The sequence below is a fragment of the Chrysemys picta genome, chromosome 5 (assembly GCF_011386835.1).
Source record: "Chrysemys picta bellii isolate R12L10 chromosome 5, ASM1138683v2, whole genome shotgun sequence".
NCBI classification, from domain to species: Eukaryota; Metazoa; Chordata; order Testudines; family Emydidae; genus Chrysemys; species Chrysemys picta.
In genome coordinates this window covers 110,724,626-110,750,926 of record NC_088795.1, presented here as the reverse complement: position 1 = coordinate 110,750,926, position 26,301 = coordinate 110,724,626, and the positions used below count along the sequence as shown (strand labels likewise).

General features: G+C 41.8%; 1 protein-coding gene across 6 annotated transcripts in view; it reads right to left on the bottom strand.

Moving 5' to 3' along the window:
• The window catches only part of KCNIP4 (potassium voltage-gated channel interacting protein 4), a 404,115-nt gene that overhangs the window by 87,112 nt on the left and 290,702 nt on the right, over positions 1-26,301 (bottom strand). For all 6 annotated transcript variants that reach the window (XM_042855423.2, XM_005303438.5, XM_042855424.2 and 3 more), the window contains exon 2: positions 9,932-10,056. In XM_042855423.2, the coding sequence (XP_042711357.1) occupies positions 9,932-10,056 (125 nt within the window). The remainder of the gene's footprint in view (positions 1-9,931; positions 10,057-26,301) is intronic.

The window sequence follows — 26,301 nt, the reverse complement described above, 5'->3', positions numbered from 1 at the left end:
CTGCCACCAACAGCACGTTGAATAAAGTATCAGACTGCTCTGCCATTTCTTCCACCTCTAGGCCCAATTTCAAAGCCACTCTTCTGAGCAAGGCAATGATGACCGCAAACATGGTGCTGGCGACCTGGGCCATCTGACAGGAAATCTAGGTTGCGGAATCGGGGATCTCAGCTGTGGAGACAGCGAACACTGCCTCTGCTCTGGGGACCGACGGCATTCGGCTACCCTCTGAGGAGGTCTCATGGCTGGCTTTCCTCCATGGGAAGCCTTAGCCAGATCCAAAGCCATGCGTGGCACCGGTCTCTGCTCCCTAGCCGCCAGGAGGGCCTCAGATGTCGACGGTCCTGCCAAGTGCCTGGGTTCCCTACTGCTCCAGGGAGTTGGATCCCTAGGAAGTCTGGGGGGGGTCCAGCTGGAGAGTACCCCCTTGTGGCTCCAGAGTGGGTGGGCAGCCTGAACAGGTCCTTTGCCCAACTCCCCTTAACCCTTCTTGCTTGGTGCCAGGGAGCCTTGTTTCTTCAGACACTTCTTGGGCACCAGCGAAGGGGAGCAGTGCCGGTTGGAGACCAATGCTGGCAGTACACTCTGCACTGATGCTGAGGTGCTGGGCATAGAGTTGGAGTGGGAAGGCTCCGATGCCAGGCAAAGCGCAGCCTCCATGAGGAGGGTCCTTATATGAATGCCATGCTCCTTTTGAATTCTAGGACAAAAGTACTTGCAAATGAGACACATCATAGAATCATAGAATATCAGGGTTGGAAGGGACCTCAGGAGGTCATCTAGTCCAACCCCCTGCTCAAAGCAGGACAAATTCCCAACTAAATCATCCCAGCCAGGGCTTTGTCAAGCCTGACCTTAAAAACCTCTAAGGAAGGCGATTCCACCACCTCCTTAGGTAACCCATTCCAGTGCTTCACCACCCTCCTAGTGAAAAAGTTTTTCCTAATATCCAACCTAGACCTCCCCAACTGCAACTTGAGACCATTACTCCTTGTTCTGTCATCAGGTACCACTGAGAACAGTCTAGATCCATCCTCTTTGGAACCCTCTTTCAGGTAGTTGAAAGCAGCTATCAAATCCCCCCTCATTCTTCTCTTCTGCAGACTAAACAATCCCACTTCCCTCAGCCTCTCCTCATAAGTCATGTGCTCCACCCCCTAATCATTTTCAGGTGTGACTTCCCCAAGCACTTTAGACATCTGCTATGAGGGTCACTAATGGACATAGGCCTATTGCAGGCAGAACAAGGCTTAAAACCCAGGATCGGAGCATGCCCCACCCCGGGACTAAGTCCGTGCTGGGATGCTAACTTACTAACTAACACTACTTAACACCTACTTACTGATAACAAACTATATACAACTAAGGCCTGGTCGACACTAACCCCCCACTTCGAACTAAGATACGCAACTTCAGCTACGTGAATAATGTAGCTGAAGTTGAAGTACCTTAGTTCGAACTTACCACGGGTCCAGACGCGGCAGGCAGGCTCCCCCGTCGACTCCGCGTACTCCTCTCGCAGAGCAGGAGTACCAGCGTCGACGGCGAGCACTTCCGGGATCGATCCCAGAAGATTGATTGCTTACTGCCGGACCCGGAGGTAAGTATAGACCTACCCTAACAAGGAGAGTTAGAGAGAACTGCTGTCCACTTTCGAAGAAGAACCTAAGACACATTAAAATAAAGCACTAAACACTATCTAACTAAATCAAACAAACAATGTTTGAGTAAGTAAGGCACTTTGTTCAACACTATGGATCCAAGAGATCTGGAGACGTAGAGATCTGTCTGACTGCTACAGTTGGAAGGAACTGAGGTGGCAACATGACCCATTTTATAGCCACACCTTCAGCACATGCTCGAATGCCGAGGGGAGGAATTGGTATTTATTATTTAGCATGTGCATAGTCGTCTAGCCAAGCAATGGCATCTTCAGTGGCGTGATGCAGTTCTTCTAGGTCACCGCTGAACCTAGTCAGCAGGTATTCATCGACAATGTGCATCATCATCTGTATTGCACCGCAGCTGCATAAAGGGAGGTCACGAAGGAGCCAGCAATAATGGTTGGCTGCACAGAGACCTTGCCAGGTCTGGAACCTGTTCAATAGGCACCACTGGTGACAGGGCAGGTCAAAACCAGGCGGGCAAATTGTGGGGTCAGTGACGAGGGACTGGTTGGGGATTATAACAGATATTCATTCCTCCCGCCAGAGTGTTTCCACCCTAACATCCTGGTGTGGCGAATGAGACCATAATGGGTGACATGATGTGCAGCTGGTGGTTTAAAAAGGTCATTGTGCAGCGGCAGGCTTGGGATGGCGCACACTTTCTCCAGTAACTTGCTACTGGCAACCTCTCGTCTGATATGAGGAGAAGCAATATTACTCAGAACTGGAAGCCATGGGAGTGGAGTTGGATGCAGGGTGCCGGAGATGATACGCATGGCGGCATGTAACTGCCTATCCACCAGTTTGATGTGTGACGATCAACTCCAAACTGGTGAGCAGTACTCCACCACAGAATACGAGGTGGCAAGTCCTCGTTCGTAAAGTTGGAGCACGAATACCCCATGACAAACCTGCCAGTTTGCTAAGAAGATTGTTGCACATCTTAACTTTAGCTGCTGTCTTCTTCAGGTGAACATAGTAACTCAGTGTGCAGTCTAAGGTCACACCTAGATAGATCAGTTCTACTTCATGCTTCACCTTCTGACCATTCAGATAAACATTCAGCTCTTGGGTTGCACTGGTGTGATGAAGATGGAACAAACTGGAGACTCTTTTTATGACGCTTGGCTGGAGGCCTCAAGTCTTACAATAGAGTTGTTGAGGAGAGGAGTTGGTGGGGTGCAGGAGCACTCTAATGGGAACTGCTATCAGCAAGGCTGCACCAGGCCAGGGGCACATCTACATGCTTTTGATTTTTTTTTATTTTTTTTTGGTGTGTACAAGTTAAATATTTTTATTACAGTAAAATTTACACTGTTGAATTTCAACATATTGTCTGTGTGTGCCTGATTTATATACTTATTAACAGCAATATGAGCACTTTGAATGAAAGGTGTCTTAAAAAAAAATTCTCAGAAAATATAAATACACAAGGTAACTATTTAAATCTCCCTCATTCATAAAAGTGTCTCTATTCACTTCTAAGGAAATTTTAAGTGGTGGATAGTTTCAGAGACTAAGGAATCAATTCACATGTATTTTCCATGGTACAAGGATGGGTGGGGGGTATGGGCCCCTAACCTGCATACGTTTCAGTACTGACACATGTCTAAAATCTAGCCACAATTCCCTGAATGCCTGTTAGTCTTCTGATATATTTATTAGTACAACAGAATTTGCAATGAGAACAATAGACCAAATTAAAGGGTTATTAATGTTTAAGTTTTGCATAGGAACATCCTTTGTGTGACGAAGGCATCATCTAAGATTATATCTACACTTAAACTGCTACAGCAGTACAGCTGCAGCTGTACCACTGTAGTGCTTTGGTGTAGACACTCACTACAGCAACGGGAGGGGTTCTCCTGTTGCTGTCAGTAATCTGACCTCCCCAAGAGGCAGTAGCTAGGTTTATGGGAAAATTCTTCCATCAACGTAGCGCTGTCTACACCAGGTTTGGTTGGTGTAGCTATCTCTCTCAGAGGTGTGGATTTGTCACAGTGCTGAAAGACATAGTTATGCAGATGTAAGTTTCCAGCGTAGACCAGCTCTAAGTATTTTTTAAATAGAAATGTGCAGTGGCTTAAAGCTGTGAGAGACTTATTAATAGACAAAAGAAAAAGCAAGTCCACATGCTGAGTGCATGCTTGATAGTCTAGGCAATTTACTGTGAAGTGCCATTTGTACTAGGCATGCCACAGAGCCATTGGTTTGAAAGGTTAATGATTGCAGCAATCACAATTTCAATTTACAACAAATGGGATGACAAGAAGCCAAATAGAAAATGGAGGGGCCCCACTGTGATGGTAGCTGACCAACAATCCATCAACAACACTCCAGGAAGATTGTGAAGCCAGAATGCTGGGGAAAATCTTTGGAGCCTGGAGAAGCCTGAGACTTCCATTAAGCCCATTTTTCAAATGATAATGTAAGAGCTTTAAAATTTCTAAATTACTGAACACAAGCCTATGCCCTCCCATAGTGCTTATCCTTTTCATAGCTCTTATCACATCTAAGGGATCATCTCCCACCCCTTCACATCACATTTCCTTTCATCTCTCGCCTCTTGTCCTTTAAGTGTTGCCCTAATGGCCCTGGCCATGACCCAAACAACCCTTCCAGAAAGCTAAATGAGTGCTTCTGGCCGCTTTTCTACAATCGTCCTCTACTTCTCTCTCCTGAACATTGCAGCAGAGGTGATGTTCTACCAGGGTAACCCTCTCTAAAGCATCCAAGCAGCCACATAAACTCAAAGGGCTGGTCCACACTAACCCCCCAGTTTGAACTAAGATATGCAACTTCAGCTATATGAATAACGTAGCTGAAGTCAAAGTACCTTAGTTCGAACTACAAGGTCCACACGCGGCAGGCAGGCAGGCTCCCCCGTCGACTCCGCGTACTCCTTTTGCGGAGCAGGAGTACTGGCGTCGACGGCGAGCACTTCCAGGATCGATTTATGGCGTCTAGACAAGACTCGATAAATCGATCCCAGAAGATCGATTGCTTACCACCGAACCCGGAGGTAAGTATAGACGTACCCAGAGACTCATTCCTTGACTTTCTGCTTCTACTGCATGAACTATTCTATGATGGGTGCTGTGATGGTGAGAATGTCAATTCATCCGATAATCATATCGCTCAATGTAATTTGCTTGCATAAGGAAATCCAATTGATTAAAATGTCTTTGAAGGCTTACTTAGTTTTTAATTAAACAACAACAACAAAGTAATTGCCCAAACCTCTTAAATGTCATGCACATTACAAAAACACTTGATTCAGATAACATCTTTCTCATCTACACTGCAGCAGAACTATGGAAGTAGCTTGCAGGCATACACTGCATACACTGGACATAATTATACAGGATATAACTTTTTATTTCTGTCATGACTGGGACCCAATGACTTATTCCCTCCTGTATCATTTGGATAAACAGACATACAAGAGAGAACTGTACTGTATAAAGTAAAAATGCAGTTGAAAATTCAGACAATTATACTTTTCATGTGCAGTACATGATTTTTTTATGCACAAAAGGCATTTAATATTATTACAAGTTCTATTCAAATATGGATTTCAAGAGGATTTAATTAAAAGTTTTCATGTTATATTTATTGTGATATTAGTCATAAATGTATGGTGGCTGTTTGGAGTCTCATTCCCTTATATTCCTTCCCAGCTTTGTTTTTATTATTACTATATTATTATCAGTTGTATTATGGTAGTGCCTAGAAGCCAACTGATGATGGGATCTGGTCATGTGAGGCACTGTACACAGATTGAGGAAGGGACTATCTACTACTCTAAGTGCTTACAATGTAAGGGCTTGTTTACACAGGAAAGTTTTACCATTTATACTGGTTTAGTTAAATAGTTATAGTTCTACCAGTATAAACCTCGGCAGGAACACTTTTATTCTGGTATAAGAGTGGTTATTTTGGGTTTACCTTAAAATCGTTCCCAAATGTAATCTCCTTTTCTTTTTCTTATTTCCTGTTCTTCAGCCAAAAACACTTATTGCTGTAATTATAGCTGCTGCTTCTACTTGCTCTGAGTTGATATGGAAACATTCCCAGGAACCAAGTATAAAGCCTTGAGTGACTGCAACGAAGTAGCTGCTAGGCTATTTCAGCACCCTAAAGGGAGTGCAGAAAGCTGTTAACCATACCCAGTAGCTGTTTGGAAGCTAATGTGGAAGGGCACTAAGGGCAGACATTCCACATGTACACACATACCCCTTAGTTAGAAGCTGGAAGGTCCTGGTCAATCAGTAGTGAGTTCTGGCAGGGTTACAAAATTAGCAAACACCAGTCAAATCCAGCCCAGCCGTGTATGCAGGGAAAAGATAGAGCTTCCCAGGATAACCCAGACTGTCCCTTTTTTAAGCCCGGACAGTCCCTTTTTTAAGCCCTATCCTGGCCATCCCAACTTTTTTGACCATTTGCTCTTGCCAACTGATTAAATTGGCAAGAGCAAATGGGACAAATTCCCAACTTTGTCAAAAAAGTGAGGTGCAGAAGAATGTGCTGGGGGGTCAGCGGTGATGCCAGCCACGTGCGGGGGGCAGGGGAGAGAGATAGGACTCGGGCAGGGGCAAGTAGGACTTGAGCGAGCAGCAATGCATGGGGTTGAGGGAGGGAAGACAGAACTAGAGCAAGCAGTGATGCCAGCCTTGCGAGGCGGGGGGGGGGGGGGAAGGGTAGGGGAAGGAGGAGGAGGAGAGTCAGAGCTTGGGAGATCAGCGACAGCAGCCCCGCATGGGGAAACGGGGGGAGGGGGGGGGAGGGGGGGGGAGGGGGGAAGCAGAAGATTTCTGATTGTCAGAAGTCCCAATCCCTGTATTTATTTTGTAAGGGACTAGGCACTGTGTTATATTCTTCATGTTAAAGGAAAACAAGAAATCTCTAGTTAGTGATGTTAGTCTCACTAGGGTACATTGTAACTGCTGTGCTGTAATGGTTTATCATTAGAATGTTACTCATAAAAAGGAATTTGAAATTATTAATTGTGTGCGTGCATAACTGTCTTATGGTAAAGGCTGGTACTGGATTCCTAAGAAGAAAAAGAAAGTGAATCCTATTACAATTTCAACTTTTAGTATTTAGAAGGTTCCTATAGTAAATCAGGCTCTTGCAAGGATAAGAATTCATGGTCTCTGCAAATACTTTAAGTCAGAAAGAGGGATTCTATAGCATAGAATTGATAAGTAAATTGACTTACCTTCTCTCTATGTAGGTTCCACAAGCAACATAAATTAAACTGAAAAAGGCACCATCTCCTTTTTATAAGAATAAGAGTCTCCCCTGGGGTGGAGGGGTTTACATTGGTATAATTATGTTGATTTAAATTCACAACTTAGCTTATACCAATATAACTTTCCCACTCAGGCAAAACCTGAGTATACACGACAGACAAGGCGTGGGGGAAATGAAAAGAACCAAACTTATGGTTTGCAAACGTCATGCTGTGCCACATTTTTGTTTGTGTGTATGGTTTTGTTAGGAGGAATTTGGTAAAGGGAAAAAAAGGAAGGGAGTAGGGACACTGAAGGGAGTTAGGTAAGGGGGATGGGGCAGGAGAGAAGAGGGAGACAAGGAAGGAGGAGAACATGGAGGGCAGGTGGAGTGAGACAAGGACAGTGGTTGGAACAAACAGCCAATCAGCACAGGGGCAAAAACATCCAGAGTCAAATCTGCAAAAGCATTCTAACGACAACATTGGTGTCCAGTACCTGCTAAGGCTGCTTGAACTCCATTTGATAAAATGTGTAAGGATGATAGAATAGACAGACTAATATTTGTGGCTCAGTACATCCAAGATATCTGTGTAGTACAGGTGCACTTGATCCACTCACTCTATGAGGAAGTTGGGGATCTTTGGCCCCAACACCAAACTTTGCAGCTAGAATTTATTACTACAATGTATACAAACGAAACCCCAGATTCAACTATGAACTTTGGAAAGAATCCAGTTCTGAATTCTGTGGCTTGGGCTAGCTTCTGTTGCTGCGGCAGATGTTACTTTCCTAACAGTCTGTAAGACTGAAACATCCATTGCAGCAGTTTTGGAGACAACTGACAAGTTTACCACGATAAACTGAATAAAGAAAAACTGCAGCTCATGCTCATTAACTCCAGATATTCAAAACTTGCATCTCTTGGATTATCATGGACGATAAGGGAATGAAATATCTGAGGAAGGATGTATTACCATGATAAAACATATCTGATGCATCTTGGAATGTAAAAGGGGAAAATAAGTATAAGGGATGGAACTCCTGTTTTAGGCTTTATTGAAAATCCTCAATATTTCCTTATAACTAACACTTTCTACATACATGTTTCTACGTTCAAGAAAATATTCAGATCCAAAAAGACTCAAAAAGCTAGAAACTGCTCTTTTGGAAACATACAGGAAGCCTCAATTTGCCCACCTTACAGCTCTTAAAACCTTTAGAGAACATTACCTCAGGATATGCAATAGCTAGAGAATACTGTGAAGAACAAGGGAACGTTCTCTAGTTATCTAAAGAAGTTGGAAAGCTTTTAAGAGCAATCACTCTTAATCACTACAATACCAATGTCAGATACCCACTGGTGTCAGGAATGATATTCAGTCAGGATGCCCTAAGGGTCTGACTGTATTTTATTTGCATTTGGGTTTTTCAGTGAAAACCTTTTGTTTAAGAAGAAATTTCAGCTAGACTTCTTTCATTACAGATTATATGAAATCTGTAAGGTTTACTGTTTCTTTCAAGTGCCTGCCATTAAAAAAATATTATTATACTTCATTTTGTCATTGTGCTATCAGTATGCTATTAGTGGTACTACATCTAACTTCTTATATTTCATTTTTATAGTAAATGCCAAGTGAAGGTCAAAAAAAAAAAAAAAAAAAACCTAAATCAAAAGGGCCATAAAAGAAGGCTGCATATATTTTTGCATTCATCTGAACACAGGACTCAGCTCAGTGACTGGAAATTGCTCACTGATGACTGGTGAACAACTCCAATTCATATTATTCAAGCTCATTCAAAATCAAACATCTTGGCTCAATGTTAATTGCATATAATGTCATATAAAAGTATTCATAAAATAATCTAAAACAAAAAAACACACTTCTTGATACTTTCTGGTAGACACTCAAGGGTTTAGACTCAGAAATAACTTCATTCAGCTCTGTGAGACAATAACTGCTTTCAGATGCACATGTAATTCCCTCTGATTCAGTTTGTGCAAAATACTACCATTTTGATTTGATGTTGTTGACCACTTTGCACAGGTTTAAATGATAAAATAAGGTGCAAGAAGATAGTGGAGAAACATTGGTTAAAAATGACTAATTTGTGCATGTTAAAATAGCTAATAGTAGGACAGTTTATGTAATCCAGTGAATGTAAAAGAAACCCATTTGAAATTCACAAAGAAACACAAAAAGTTGTACATCAGGGCTACAGCCATTACCTATTTCATACTAAGGTTTACAACAACTTACCATTTAGGAACATTAATAAAAGTTTGCGCTTACATAGTGACTCATGTAAGAATCTCAAAACGATTCACATACACTAATTAATTAAGCCTCACATTACTTCTGTGAGGCAGATATTATCATCCTGCTGAATAAACCAATGCAAACAGAGGTTAAATAACTTGCCAAAAATAACACTGCAAATCAATGGCACAGTTAGGAGAACAAGAATATGAGTCTATGGTCTAACCACACTTCTTTCCATTTCTCCATTTTTGTCTCTAAAACAGTACATCTATTAAACTTTGAGATGGGCTTAAGCTGCACAGTTTAGATCCAAACCCATTTCCAAACTTTCACACAGTTTGAAGATGTTCAGATTTAGGTTTGTGATTTAGTCTATTGTAGAGATAACTTGGTGCCTGAGCCAAATTTGGATCAGAACTTCCACAAAATTCTGATGTTTTTCTACCCAGAGTTTGACATGGACTTATTTCTCATTAAGCAAACTTTTGCATATCTAGAGCACATCTGTCAGTACTTAACCACAAACAATAAAAACCTCCTACATATTGAACAGTCAAGCTTATATGCATAGCTTGAACATCTTATCTTGTTTATGGAAAACACGGTATTTTTTTGATTTTGCTAAATTGACCAGATACATAGTATCTTGTTATTTAACCCCACAAACACTTTCATTATGCATTCCATTCATATACCATTTCTGATTTTGTTGTGGGTTGCATGCTGCTACTTAAGGTGACAATAAAGTCAGAAAGAAAGTGCTTACATTCTTGAATCCTCTATACAGAATCTGAAGTTCCTTCTTTGTGAATTTGCTCTGTGCTTCCAGCAGTTCAAGAGCCTCAGGCCGATGCCGCACGGTGGCTATTTCCATTTCATCTTCTACACTGTCTACAGAACAGAAAGAAAGCTCAACAAGAATATACATGGCACAGAAATACCTGCTCATTGCATAAATAGAAATATTAAATTAGACTCTTTAGGAAAAAGGTATTTACAACATTGAAGAAAGAGGACATTGTGAACTCACTGGGGCAGGGATTGTGTCTACTTCTAGGGTTGAACAGCACCTCATACAATGAGGACCCAATCCTGATGAGCACGCCTGGACAGTGCCATAATATAAACATTAAATAATAATAATGCACAGCATTATTATAATCCTGAAGGTTATGCATGACCTCCCTGATAGGTCTTTTTCTGTCTCTAATGCTTATGATTTTATGCTAGCAAAAATAACTCAAGTTTCACAAAGTAGCATTGTCAGCAGGATCTAGCTACAGGAATCTTCTGTCTAACCCATTGATTAGTTAATGAATGGGGGTTTGCAGCTTTGGGCTGGAGCATGTATGTGTTGGCCTATTGTCCTAAAGACCAAGGTGGTATTTGGGGAATTCTGTAAGACATCATTGGGTTGGCGTTTCATAACTGAGGTAGACCTTACTGATGTATATAGGTACAAGGTAGCCTCCTGGATAATCCTGTCTTTACATGGGTGGGAAGCTAGTTGGGGGATTTGCCAACTTCAGCACTTGTAAATCTTCAAGGCTTCCAGAAGAGCAGCAGATTACAAGGAGTGAGAACTGGCAGATATCCATTTGATTAACTTGTTTGAGTTAAATAAAAAGTTTAATAAAGTTACTGCCAAGGCCTTTACACCACAAATACAGTGCTGAGAGTTGTATTGTGGCTTCATGCCTCTGATCCTAGCAAAAGACATGTTTAAAAAAAAAAATTGTTTCACAGTATTTTGAAATATCACAGCACAGTGCAATTTCTGTAGTGCTCTAGGGACAAATTTATTAAATTCACTACCTTGTTCTAGTGTAATAGTTGATCCCTCTATAGATATGTAATCTGAGCCAAAAAACAAAAAACAAACATACATAACAATTCTTAGCTCATACAAAGCACAAAATGCAGAGACATCGTTGTTTCAGAAGGCCCAATGCCCATACAGTATTATTGGGAAATTTTATTAAATCTATTATTCCATGATCAAACATTCTTAAAACATATTACTTAAGTAGTGTTGCTCTCACTGCCAGGCCATTTTTTGTTCTGACATTTGCTATAACAGTGACTTCCAGCTGCCAGGCTGAAATCTGGCATCAGGAGGTTGATTTCAACCAAACAATAAAAATGAAACCCCAGTTTAAAAAACAGCGCATCCCCTGTAATATATAAACACACACAAGACTACTGTAAACTCAGCTGTACCACTTAATGTAATTGCACTGTTTTGGCAAGCCTTCTAGTGCTGCTGGCATTAGAACAGAAGATCTAACTTTTAAAGAAGAATTTGGGAGGAGGAAAGGAAGAAAAACATGCTTTAAAAATGTGAATAGCTTTGGAAATGTTTGGTGTCCACCAGATGGTCCAATGGGTAAGGCACTAACTGAGATCTTGGGAGATGAGGGTTCAATTCTCTGCTTCACTGCAGACCTTTCTATGTGACCTCAGGCTAGTCACTTAGTCTTCCTGTGTGTCAGAAACCCATATGCAAAATGTGAATACTTCACAGGGATATTATACATTTAAGATTATGAGGTGCTCAGCTGCTCTGGTAACCTTAGATAGAGCTGTAATAAGAGCATTCACAAACATTAGTTCACATTTCAAACAGCTGATCATTTCAGCTATGCTCGTGCCCTCTTTTCTCCTCTGTTCTGGAACATTTGCATGGAAAAATTTGCATTCACTGTACTTAGGGGAATGGCAGCTCTTCATATAAACACCAGCATTATCACAGAAATAAGGGTATTTGTGTGCAAACAAGAGTATTCGTTATTCACTGTTCATCATTATTCCTCCGCTTAAACGTTTCAGTCATCCAGTCATGAAGTAAAAATAATATTATGTGATTTAGGTGACAATGTCTGAAGTCTTTAGCGACTACCTATAGATAAAGAATTAGTTCACAGAAATAAAAATCCTTTCAAGAATGACAATCCTGTCCAGAATGATTCACAAGTGCGACCTTCATTAGATAATTTATTTGCAAGCAATTGTTTATAAAGATCTAGTGCCCAAGATTCCTCTTTTTTTGCATCTGGTTTGTGCTGCCAGGCTTTTGGTGTCATTTCCAGAATCGCTGCCTCAAAGAGATATTTAAAAAAAAAATATTTTGTAACATCAGACACAACTCATTTGGTGATGCCTTGGAGGTAAGACTTATGGCAAAGGTAGCTGAAAGGCAGGGTCCAAGCCGCAATCCAGCCAAAATACCATGTACTATGTGGCCACCAACCTCTGAAATATTGAAATGAGGCACACACAGACTAAGGCTTTCAGGATACAATGATGCATCTCATTCTGAGCAGCGTCTGTTCAGACCAGATGGATTACTGTATGCCGGAATCTGTAGTGTCTCTGCAAACCTCATCTCCCTATCAAAGATGAGGATGAGTGCAGGGCCGGTGCAACCCATTAGGCGACCTAGGCGGTCGCCTAGGGTGCTAGCATTTGGGGGGCGGCATTTCGGGTCCTTCGGTGCCGACCGATCTTTAGCCGCCCCAGTCGCCATCGGCATTTAGGTGGAGGGAGCTGGGGCAGGGGGGCGCGGGGAGGGCCGCCTGCAGCAAGTAAGGGGGGGCGGCCTGCAGGGGAACCGCTCCCAGCCCCAGCTCACCTCTGCTCCGCCTCCTCCCCTGAGCACGCCACCCCTCTCTGCTTCTCTCCCTCCCAGGCTTGCGGCGCCAAACAGCTGATTGGCGCCGCAAGCCTGGGAGGCGGGAGAAGTGGAGCGGCGATGGTGTGCTCGGGGAGGAGGTGGAGCAGAGGTGAGCTGGGGCGGGGAGCTGCCGCACGGCTCCCCGGGCCAGGGGCAGTTGCCGTGGGGGGGAGGGGGGGGGGATGAAGCTGCTGCAGGGGGGGTGCCTCAGGGTGGGGGGGGCGCCTTAGGGCAGAGAGCTGCCACAGGGCTCGGGGGGGGGGGGGGGGCGCAAGGTGGAAGTTTCGCCTAGGACGCGAAACATCCTTGTTGCACCCTGCCTGGATGAGTGCAATTTGTTCTATTTTAAGCAAATTAGTTGTTATGCTCAGACTCTTTGCAAGTTGTTGGGTATAGTTTGAATGCCAAATCAAGCTCTGCAGTTTCTGAGGACTACCTGCTACAGTAGCAACTGGGCCTAGGATTTGGCTGATTGGTTCTATTCCTTTACAGTCATTGGGCTTGCATAGAAGTAAATGAAGGATGATTTTGGCCTTTTAAATTGTGTGATGCTAGGAGTACACAGTTGTGAGAGATATCTAAGGTCCTAATACACCTAGAATAAAAAGTTACTACCTCAGTAGATTTTTTTAGGAAAGGAATTGTATTCCAAAATATAACTCCAGTATTTTAGGATCCATTATCATCATGATGGTGACAAAGGCTTTTTCTAGAAATTGTGATTTGATTCAAATAGGATGTCAGTGATGCAGGACAGAAACAGTATGGGACATCAAAAATTGATTCTCATAAGTCGTTTATATCGTCACTGTAGCCTGCTCCTTTGTCTAGATGTTCTGTCTGTATTCTCTACGTACACTGACTTTATATATTAAAGATGCTCGTGTCAAAACTTTTCAGCAGAACTTGTATAACTTGTATACAGAAAGATTTATCATGCTAAGAAGCACAAAACTGTTCTACTTAGATCACTTATTTACAGATGCCATTATATCCAATTAGTGCAATAACATGCTACCCTGGTTTATGACAATGATTATGCATGGCACACTGAAGATTAGAATATTTTCAATTAAAAATTAAAGGCTTTTTTTCTCCCCAATGCAATTCAAATCTTTCAATTTGCATTTGAAAATTAAAACTTGCATTCTTACAATACAAGAACCAGTTAGCTCCGCCATTCAGTATTCATGAGTTTGTAAGCACTTTCGTTACAAACCCTAATTTTCTTGATAAATGGCCTGTGAAAATTTGCTGGAACTCATCATGCAAGGTCTAAGCCTAAGAGATACATTTTTGCAAAAATCAAATTTGATTTACACTGGTTTGCAGTATAAAGATTGTGCATGGGAATTAATTCAGTAGAAGGACTTTTACAGCCTCATCCTATTTACATGGAAATCAATGTCAGTTTGATCATTAAGGGCCTGACTGTCAAAGGTGCTGAGCAATCACTGTCTTCAGTGGAAGTTAAGGGTGCTGAATATGGCTAAGGATCACATGATAACTTCCTCAGAAGCAGGAGTTTTGTATTCTTCCAGTGGCATAATAAAACTTGACTGTATCAAACAGCAGATCCAGTCTGTTCCTAAAAAACTCCCACATTTTATAACAGGACCTTGAGAAGCATGTTTTTGGGTTTCAGGAATCTGCATTTTTGGTTTCTCCAAGCCATTACTTATCTGTGTCAGCACCATTACACAAAAGTGTCTATAAAGGGAAATGAATAGTAAAACAGTCATTCAAATCTATAGAAGGAATTTTGTTGCACAACAGATTAAAAACATTGCCGTTTAAAATTTAGCCAACATACTCAAGAGAACACCACTAGTACCAAGTAATCTTCAGTGAACACAAGTGAGTAGGGTATGCTCGATTTTACTTTTAATCTGGAAGATGGAATTTTCAACAACATGGTTCCCAATAGTCCCATTCGGGGGCATTTTACTCACAGGGAAGACAAAAAAATACTTCTTGCAGCACCCAAGGATTTCCTTAGAGGTTTATGCTGCTACTTATTACTCTTTTTTACTGTTTATAAAGTTCTATAAGAAATTCCACTTTGCAGCCTATCATCGGTGTAGCTAACTCATAATTTTATCATAAATCTGATGATATGTGGTCATTTTCTTAAAGCCCCAATTCTTGGAATCGTGGGATTGAATGAGAACTTCAGCTTCCTTTTTCAAACAAAGCAAGTTTCTAGTCCTCATGGTAGCACAGAAAAGCTTGAAAAATGAACCCTAAAAGATGGGGCACATAGCTGGCTAAGGAATGGAGAACATAAAGGCTACTTTTGCACTTCCCCATCCCCAAACTATAAGGACTGAATATTGAACAAATATTATAATTTTGCATAAAAACAAATCTTTCCCTTATATGTAAAAATTAATCTATACTATATATGAATGGTATATTTACTAATTATTGCAATGGAAGAAAAGGACCAGGCCTTAAAGGTCACCTGCATTCACACTATTGAAATCTTCCACTAATTACAGGTCAAATTTAGTGTTTAGATTAAACTGACTAAGTAATCAACCTGAGAACAAGCAACTGTTGAAAAGTTACCAGTACTTTATGTCTGGGGGGAGGGATAGCTCAGTGGTTTGAGCATTGGCCTGCTAAATCCAGGGTTGTGAGCTCAATCCTTGAGGGGGCCACTTAGGGATCTGGGGCAAAATCAGTACTTGATCCTGCTAGTGAAGGCAGGGGGCTGGACTTGATGACCTTTCAAGGTCCCTTCCAGTTCTAGGAGATGGGATAGCTCCATTATTAAAAAAAAAATGTCCTGATGACTATTTACACATTTAAATGGGCCATACCATAGGCAGTTACAGACTTTCACCAGAAATGCACACTCTAAGCAGTCATTTGTGAACAATTTGACAGCCTAAAGAGACTTTACTAGCTTTAATACAAGATAAATTCATCCATACAGTAAATGGTGATGATGGCTCCACATAAATAAGAAATTTAGTCTAATACACTTGTCACATTGTATTTCTGTATTCTTTTATACTAATAACTTCTCAGTAAACAAGACCATAGTGAGACTTCTTTATAAAGAACAAATTACACTGATTGAAAGTGCTGTATTTCAGAAATATTATTTATCTGGTGTTACATTTAGTATACAGTATCTTTTTTTTTTTTTTAAATATGTTGGCTACAGAATCACACAAATTGGAGTCTGAGGGCACTCAAACACTTAAAACGCTGCAGTGGTGTAGTAGCACTGGTGCACCTGTGCTGCTTTAGCGCTTCAGTGAAGATGCTACTTAGCCTTCCTGCTGACATAGTGCTGTCTACACTGGGCGTGAGGTTGCTATAACTGCATCGCTCATGGTGTGGATTTTTTGCATACCAAGCAATGTAGTTCTACTGATATAAGTTTAGAGTGTAGACCTGGCCTGAGGCAGAAAACCTATATTCTTAAATATGCAGTGAAACTGTGTGAAAGTACATGTATTTATATACAAAGGGCTTATAATTTTAGTGGCATTAATGAAAAGTTAAAACCGCCCATATCAATTCTCTAGATTCTAGAGTGTAAGGGCTTAAAGTATTTAATTAGTTTTTCTACAGGAAATGTCAGGGTAGATATTAAATGACCTAAGAAAGAAAAACTGGCACACATTTACCCCTTAAAGTTTTATGTGAAGTATTCTTACAGTTGTAATGCTCATCTATTTTTAAGTGGTTTTTTTACACTGGTTTCAGAAACTATTTGCCAGATGAGCTATGTTTTGAAAATTTTTCAGTTCACCAAATGAGGGAAAAGGTTAACAGCAATATAAAACACACCAACTTACTCTTTAAACAGTGGCATTTAGAGAAGTATTTCCAAAAGCTGGGCACTAAGTTGTGCCTCCCAAATTACATATGCACACATTTGCGTACATAAAATCCAAATGTATATATTACGATCAAGTAACTGCATGCACACAAACTATTGATTTTTGGTACATTTTTGGCCCCAATTCAGTAAAGCATTCAAGCACAGGTGTGACGCTGGCAGACCAGGGGCCAGCTCATGCCAAGGCCCTGGGCCTCCTTGAACATTGACAAATACATAGCTGGAGACCAATCTGGCTCACCTGTATGTTAGTATAATTAAAATAGATATTATGTATGTATGTAATGTTTAGTTATTATGTATGTATCTAATGTTTAGACTTTATGGAATGCTTGTAGGATGCTGCATGTATAAATCCTACTCATAATATCTGTATCTCATGGTATAGGGGAATATTGCAATATTTGCTCTGTAACTATAAAAATGTTTGCTAAGACTTTAAGTCCCCCACAGTCACAGGAGAAGAATTACCAAGTGTGAAATACCAGTTCACCACAAGAGGTATTATCTTTGAGGTCTACAAACATCAGAGAAGCCATTGTGGACCAAAGACTTTGTTGATTGCTTCCTCCACAGCCCTGAAGAAGGTACCATCACAGCTTGAATACTGGGGGAAGGAAATAAAAATGTCGTTTAAGGAGAGCTTATTATTCCTATACTGCTTGAATTCATAAGCATAAAGAAGGATTCCTCAACTGTTTAGCTTGGGTTAGCCCTAAAAGACATAAAAAGTTTGCTTATTATAGAAGTTCTATCATCATTTAGACTTTAAGGTGTGTGTGTGTGTGTGTATGTGTCCGTCCGTCCGTCCTGCTTTAACCTTGTAAATAACTCATTTATTTTTCCCTGTTAATAAAGCTTTAGTTAGTTTGTTACAGGACTGGCTACAAGCACTATCTTTGGTGTGTGATTAAGGATGCCAATTGACCTCGGGTAAGTGACTGGTCCCTTAGGACTCAGAGTAACCTCAGAGTATTTTGTGATCTCTCGTGTAAAGTGACCATCTAAATCAGCTTCTGCACCAAATGACTGGAGGATAGCTAATGTGACGCCAATTTTTAAAAAGGACTCCAGAGGTGACCCTGGCAATTACAGGCCAGTAAGCCTGACTTCAGTCAGGCTTCAACTGGGCAAACTGGTTGAAATTATAGTAAAGAACAAAATTGTCAGCCACATAGATGAACATAATTTGTTGGGGAATAGTCAACATGGTTTTAGTAAAGGGAAATCATGCCTCACCAATCTGCTAGAATTCTTTGAAGGGGTCAACAAGCATGTGGACAAGGGGGATCCAGTGGATAGAGTGTATTTAGATTTTCATAAAGCTTTTGACAAGGTCCCTCACCAAAGACTTTTAAGCAAAGTAAGCTGTCATGGGATAAGAGGGAAGGTTCTCTCATGGACTGGAAACTGGTTAAAAGATAGGAAACAAAGGCTAGGAATAAATGGTCAGTTTTCAGAATGGAGAGAGGTAAATAGTGGTGTCCCCCACGGGTCTATCCTGGGCCCAGTCCTATTCAACGTATTCATAAATGCTCTGCAAAAAGGGGTAAACAGTGAGGTGGCAAAATTTGCAGATGATACAAAACTACCCAAGATAGTTAAGTCCCAGGCAGACTGCGAAGAGCTACAAAAGGATCTCTCAAAACTGGGTGACTGGGCAATAAAATGGCAGAGGAAATTCAATGTTGATAAATGCAAAGTAATGCACATTGGAAAATATAATTCCAATCCCAAATATAAAATGATGGGATCTAAATTAGCGGTTACCACTCAAGAAAGAGATCTTGGAGTCATTGTGGATAGTTCTCTGAAAACATCCACTCAGTGTGTAGTGGCAGTCAAAAAAGTGAATAGAATGTTGGGAATCATTAAGAAAGGGATAGATAATATGACAGAAAATATCTTGCCTATATGTAAATCCTGTATGTAAATATATGGTATGCTCACATCTTGAATACTACCTGCAGATGTGGTCGCCCCATCTCAAAAAAGGTATATTGGACTTGGAAAAGTTTCAGAAAAGGGCAACAAAAATTATTAGAGGTATGGAACGGCTGCCATATGTGGAGAGATTAATAAGACTGGGACTTTTCAGCTTGGAAAAGAAACGAGTAAGGGGGGATATGATAGAGGTCTATAAAATCATGACTGGTGTGGAGAAAGTAAATAAGGAAGTGTTATTTACTCCTTCTCATACCACAAGAACTAGGGGCCACAAAATGAAATTAATAGGCAGCAGGTTTAAAACAAATACAAGGAAGTTTTTTTTCCACACAACGCACAGTCAACCTGTGGAACTCCTTGCCAGAGGATATTGTGAAGGCCCAGACTATAACAGGGTTCAAAAAAGAACTAGATACATTCATGAAGGATAGGTCCATTAATGGCTATTAGCCAGGCTGGGTAGGGATGGTGTCCCTAGCCTCTGTTTGCCAGAAGCTGGGAGTGGGCGACAGTGGATGGATCACTTGATGATTACCTCTTCTGTTCATTCCCTCTGCGGCACCTGGCATTGGCCACTGTCGGAAGACAGGATACTGGGCTAGATGGACATTTGGTCTGACAAGTATGGCTGTTCTTATGTTCTATCACAAAGTCAAGCTTGCCTGAGTAGCTCAAAATGCCAATGGGGACTGTCTGGGACTCCATGTATATTGCCCGAGGAGTTTACACTTGTTGTTGATCAAATCTAAGTATAGAACTCACAACCAGATTGGGGTTTGTGGCCTGCTTCTTCACAGACTGTCTGGAGGTTGGTATTCTTGCTTGTGAGCCTCTCCAGACAGCATGCACAATAACTATCTATTTTCTGTACATCATCCCTCAATTTTGTCCCAATTCAGCAACGCATTTAAGCACGTACTTAAGTCCAACTTCATTCAGCAAAGCATTTAAGTATTGCCAACCTCAAGATCCCAAAAAATCATAAATTTTTTTTAAAGAAAGACTAGTGGGTTGTTGGGGTTTTTTTTGGGGGGAGGGGGGAAATCTGTCTTGATTTTGAACTCCCCTACCTATTCCCAGTGTGTGACAATTCACGTGGCCCTCTCTCCCAAATGTACTGGGTCAGGTGATTTTGGCCCCTGCTGCACAAGCAATCACTCCCACATTTACCCGTCTCCTATCCAGCCTTTACCCCATTACTTCGGCCCACCCATATTAGTTCTACTCCCAGCATCAATCAACTTCCCCAGCCTCACTTCTGCTCCTCTCCCATGCCCAGGAGGGCGGTGCAGTGGGATCTCTTATCCCTCTTCAAGGCTGTGGGGGCAGCTCCCCCAGCAGTTCACTCTGCTCTACCCCTTCCCAGGCTGTATGCTGCAGGGAAGGGGAGGGAGAGGGAGAGCGACAGAGTAGAAGGACCGGTTGGTCAAAGGAGGAGGGAAGGAAGGAAGGAAGGAAGGAGAGTCACTGGGCTTTTTCTGCTGGCTCCCTGCTCATGTGAGAATACTTTGGGTTGCTATAGGGAGGCAGAGAGCTCTGTCTGCAGCATCTCTGACTTGTTACTCTGCCCTAAGAGGCCAACAATCCATCAGAAGGCTGGAGCTTCTTGGGTCATTGCAAGAATGGGCTTTTTCTGCTCCCTCCCTGCTCATGTGAGAATACTTTGGGTTGCTATAGGGAGCTGGCTGGGCTTTTTCTGCTCCCTCCCTGCTCATGTGAGAATACTTTGGGTTGCTATAGGGAGGCAGAGAGCTCTGTCTGCAGCATCTCTGACTTGTTACTCTGCCCTAAGAGGCCAACAATCCATCAGAAGGCTGGAGCTTCTTGGGTCATTGCAAGAATGGGCTTTTTCTGCTCCCTCCCTGCTCATGTGAGAATACTTTGGGTTGCTATAGGGAGCTGGCTGGGCTTTTTCTGCTCCCTCCCTGCTCATGTGAGAATACTTTGGGTTGCTATAGGGAGGCAGAGAGCTCTGTCTGCAGCATCTCTGACTTGTTACTCTGCCCTAAGAGGCCAACAATCCATCAGAAGGCTGGAGCTTCTTGGGTCATTGCAAGAATGGCTCCAGCTCCATCCAAAAGCATGTCACTGGTGTAAAAATTCAGAGAGTTGGCAAGGATGTGTACTTAACTTTAAACCTGGGTTTAAATTGCATTAAAGGTAATGGGAATTAAGCACATAGCTAAAATAAAGCAGATGTTTAAATGTTTTGTTGAACTGGGATAGAATGCTGAATTGGGGGCCTTTATGCATGCAAGTATCTATCTATTTTCCATGCAATATTATCTGAGTTGATCAAAGAAATTAAGATTTAGCGCACATAATTGTGTGCATGCCTGTTTTTATGGTCATCAAGTACTTGTTTTGAAATTATATCCATTAGAGTCACTTAAGAGTTCACAACGTACAAAACAAATTATGTTTTGGTAATGCTCACTTTCTTTCTAGTACTCTGGAATGCTGTCTGGCCAAACCAAATAGCAGTTATGTCAAAAAGTGATAATAAATAGTGATGATGGGTGTCTTCAGTTGCGATGACACTTAAAATTAGTGCTATATTACTGACTAAAGTACAAAGAAAGATACTGACTCCATGTTCCCTTTTTAATATTCCGTTCCCAAATACAGTGAACTTCGATGTAAGTTTTACTTCAACTTGCCTTACTTGGTGAATAACACCACTTATTAGCAAGCAAGTGCAAGTCTCATGCTAAAAAACTTGTTTGTAAATACTTTTTATTGTTTGTGCAACAATCTATTTTATTGGGGGGAGGGCAGATTACTATTACTTGTATATAGGGCTTATAATTTTAGGTTTTAACTGATAAACATTGAAAGACACCCTGGTACAAAAACTCCCACCAAAATCAATATTTATCCAATAAACACCAGAAAAACACTGGAAATCATTACTTGTATCTAAGGGCTGGTCTCCATGGAGCAGTAATGTGAACTAGGGGAGTGTGATTTCTAAAGCACACTAACATATTACTCATTAATTGGTCTATGTAGACCCTGCTAGACACTAAAGGTTCCCCAGTGCACTTTAACATACCGCTGTTTGAAATAGTACATGCTAAACCACACTAGGGAACATTACAAAGAGATTACTCATTACAATATATACAGAGAAAGCCCCCGAACTCCCTGATTTTTGGACATTTACAAAAAAACCCTCAAAAATTGCTAAAAATAATCCCTGAAAAATGAAATTAATAAACCCTGAAAAATAGAAGCTTTATTTATATAGCAGCAAAAAGCGTGCTAGACTCTTCACAGGTATACAGAAAGGTTGCTTTCTAAACAACTTAAATTGCAAACCTATAGTCATGACTAATAACAAAGTTCAGTTCTTTTCAGCTTTAGGTCACAAAGCTTTTTGTAAAGATGGGCAAGTATCACAGTGTCTTACAGGCTTTTGTACGTTACCATACATGTCAATCTCCCTGGACATTTTTTAAAGTATTTAAAAGTAGCCATCCTTCAACCAAAAAAACTTCAAAAACAGGCTTCAAAGAGGAACTGCAGAGTTACAATTCATTTGCAAACTTAACACCATTAATTTGGGCTTGAATAGGGACTGGGTATGGCTGGCTCACTACAAAAGCAATTTTCCCTCTCTTGGTATTGACACCTCCTCATCAATTATTGGGAGTGGACAACATCCACCCTGACTGAATTGGCCTTGTCATCACTGGTTCTCCACTTGTAAGATAACTCCCTTCTCTTCATGTGCCATTATATATATGCCTGTATCTGTAATTTTCACTCCATGCATCTGAAGAAGTGGGTTCTTTACCAATGAAAGCTTATACCCAAATAAATCTGTTAGTCTTTAAAGTGCCACCGGACTCCTCGTTGTTTTTGAGCCAAGAATGAAACCCAAGTCTCCTGATATTCAGATTAGGGCCCTACCCATTGGACCACATCATCTCCTGTTGACTTAAATGGGACTACTCAAGTAAGTAATACTCTTCAGGATCAGTCCGTAGTGAGACAACTTATGAATGAATACAATGTTAAGAGGTTTTCTATCACACTGTATTCAACTCCAAACCTAATTTCTACTTTTAATTGTTCTTAATCTCCACCTATTTCTCCTTCTCTTTGCATTAAACCTCTAACTATTTTCTCCTCTCTTTTTGTTTTTTTTGACTGCCTCTTTTTATTTATTGTTTGTTATTTTTCATCCCTATTCTGTTTTCACTTTTTTATGGTTTTTAATCTTTGCTTATGTTCACTTGATTTTATTTCTCTCTTTTCTGTTGTCTCTTGTCTGTTTCCTCCAGTTTGTTTATAAACTTTATATCCTCTCCAATTATACTATTTAAACTCCAATTGAGTATCACCCCGTCTGCAATTGTTGGTCTTAACCTTCCCTTTCCAGGCTGATCCTTAGATTTCTTACCCAAGCCCCATACAACAGTCACAGCCTCTGATTCTGTGCTGCATTCCAGAAACTTTGTACTATTCCTATTGCATAAAGGGTCAAGAAAGCATCCCAGCACTCTCCAGCTGGGAATTCCACCCATCACAAAGGGTTCTCCTAAGTGGCACAGGACTAGCATAATGGCCTTACAGCAGGGGTGGGCAAACTACGGCCCAGGGGCTGCATCTGGCCCTTCAGATGTTCTAAACTGGCCCTCGAGCTGCTGCTGCTGGGGAGCGGGGTCCAGGGCTTGCCCCGCTCCGGCGCTCCAGCCGGGGGCTGGCTCAGCGCAGCTCCCGGAAGCAGCAGCATATCACCCCTCCGGGTCCTATGTGTAGGGGCAGCCAGGGGGCTCCGCACACTGCCTCCTTCCCAAGCACCACCCCCGCAGCTCCCATTGGCCGGGAACCATGGCACCATGGCGGTGCATGCGGACAGGGCAGTGCACCAAGGCTTCTGGTAGGAGCCGGAGAGGGGACATGCCGCTGCTTCCAGGAGCTGCTTGAGGTAAGAGCCGCCTGAAGCCTGCACTCCTGACCCCCTTCCACCTCCCAACCTCTTGCCCCAGCCCTGATCCCCCTCCCACCCTCCAAACCCCTTGGTCCCAGCACCCTTCTGCACCCCCAACCCCCTCATCTCCAGCCCCAACCCAGAGCCCGTACGCCCAGCCGGAGCCCTCACACCTCCCCTCCCATGCACTCCAACCTCCTGCCGCAGCCTGGAGCCCCCTCCCGCACCCTGAACTCCTCATTTCTGGCCCCAACCCAGAGCCCGTACGCCCAGCCGGAGCCCTCACACCTCCCCTCCCATGCACTCCAACCTCCTGCCGCAGCCTGGAGCCCCCTCCCGCACCCTGAACTCCTCATTTCTGGCCCCAACCCAGAGCCCATACCCTCAGCCAGAGTCCTCACCCCCTCCCAGACTCCAACCCCCCAATTTTGTGAGCATTCATGGCCCACCATACAATTTCCATACCCAGATGTGGCCCTCAGGCCAAAAAGTTTGCCCACCTCTGCCTTTCAGTATCACTCTTCCCCTTCTCCAGTGTAGGGGCAAGCTCTGTGTGTGGGAGGAAGCACAGAGACTGCTCAGTGCTCCAGCTATTTTGAGCTGCCAGAGTAGCCCATTGGTGGGTGTGGAAATCTATTATAAATTGGAATAGCCCCTGAGGCTGCTTAAAGTTACACCAGGGCCAGCGTAGGCACTCTGCAACTCTCAAATTCTGGGCTTGGCTAAGGGGACTCCCAGGTGTACATTTTCTGACCAGCTCACAATTGGGGCCAAAAAGTTACTCTTAAACCCATTATTATGTTAACTAATTTATAGAGGAAGATCCTATTGTTGTTAAAGTGGATTTACCTCTATTCAATTTAGCCCATATACAATACCAGCATGAGGTGGGTCTGAGCAATTATTCTTTCACAGACAGAGTCAGAGCACTGAAAGGACATAAAAAGAAGAACAGGAGTACTTGTGGCACCTTAGAGACTAACAAATTTATTAGAGCATAAGCTTTCGTGGACTACAGCCCACTTCTTCGGATGCATCCGAAGAAGTGGGCTGTAGTCCACGAAAGCTTATGCTCTAATAAATTTGTTAATCTCTAAGGTGCCACAAGTACTCCTGTTCTTCTTTTTGCGGATACAGACTAACACGGCTGCTACTCTGAAACCTGAAAGGACATAGGTATAGCTTTCCTTTTTCTCTTGCCTTCTTTTTCTCACACATGCACTGTAAAGTGTTATCTCCAAAGCAGTTCACTGTTAAGTAGTTACAATTGCTTCCCCCCAGAACCAATTATACTGGTATTGTTCTATGGGCTGGCCATAAATGGTAGTTTAAAAACCATTAACACCTTTGTCCCACACACAGACCAAGCATTTCCTTTATCCAGTGAACTAATTCTTAATTGTTTACAGGGTTGGTGTAGCTGCCTTAGTCCCAGGATATTAGAAAGACAAGGTGAGTGAGATAATATCGTCTATTGGACCAACTTCTATTGGTGAAAGGAGGATGATTTCAAACTTGTAAGTGGGAAAGCTTGTCTTTCACCAACAGAAGTTGGTCCAATAAAAAGTTATCATCTCACCCATCTTGTCTTCCTAATTCTTAATTACCTTTCAGAGGAAAAATACACAGCAGCTACTCATGGCAATGACACCTTGACATCAATTTGAGCAAGGATAAAATTGCTGAGAGTTGACATACCCTTCCAGAATTACCTCTTAAACATCAGTAGATCATTTGAGTCATTAGCAGATATCTTGTCTCCCAAATGAGCAGTTAATAACATAATTTTAAAAAGTATAGCTTGTGACACATGCAAACCTAAAAACAAAACCAAGTGAAAAATAAAACTTGCTTTGAATATCAGGAGATGTCGTTTTGGCAGCCGAGCAGGGCAAGAGCTTCATAAGCCGCTCTTTAATGCTGCGTTTGGTACTGTTCTGAGCGTAGAGGAAACCTAGAAGATACATTATCAGGACTGTTAACATGGCCTTAAGTATAGCTTATGTGCATGCTGCAAAACTCATCATGCCAAAATTCTGATGGGTAAAAGGGACAGGCAGCAGTGAGAGAATTCCAGCTTGCAAAAGGCAATCAGAAATATTGAGGAGGACAACAAAATTGCTTGTCTTTGCATATTTTCTATCAGGGCATTTTCCTGTGTGTGCCCCTCTTTAAAAGTGCTTGTCTAGCATAATAAGGTGCAAAATGTAGACACTAACTCGTGTCTTTAAAAGAGAACAAGAACTGTGGGTATTTTTAAAGATTTAAGTTACAAAATATTTACAAGCACTTCACTTTATTGTAATTATTTTAATTGCCATGTGATTCAAATATGAAAATAAAACTGTTTTGTTGTCCCACATGAAGGTTCTCCAGCTCCATAAATGAGTTTGAATCAAATGTTTGGACCATATCATTCATTTAGCAACTGTGATCACCAGCTGGCACTTTTGCCTTTCCTGAAAATTACAATGCTACTCGATACCCAGCCATTCCTCCGTTCTCTGTCCTTTTACATATAAATAACTATAACTACCCATTATACATTGTTTATATATAAATGGCAAGAAATGAGGATATGGCTATTTAGTCAAAATAAGTGTTAAAAATGAGGAAGATTCTTACTGACACGAATGTTAGCCTGCATTAGTGGAAAAGGAGTGGCCATAGTAGATGCCTGTGACTTCAAACCCCTTGGGTACATGTTAAACAAAACGT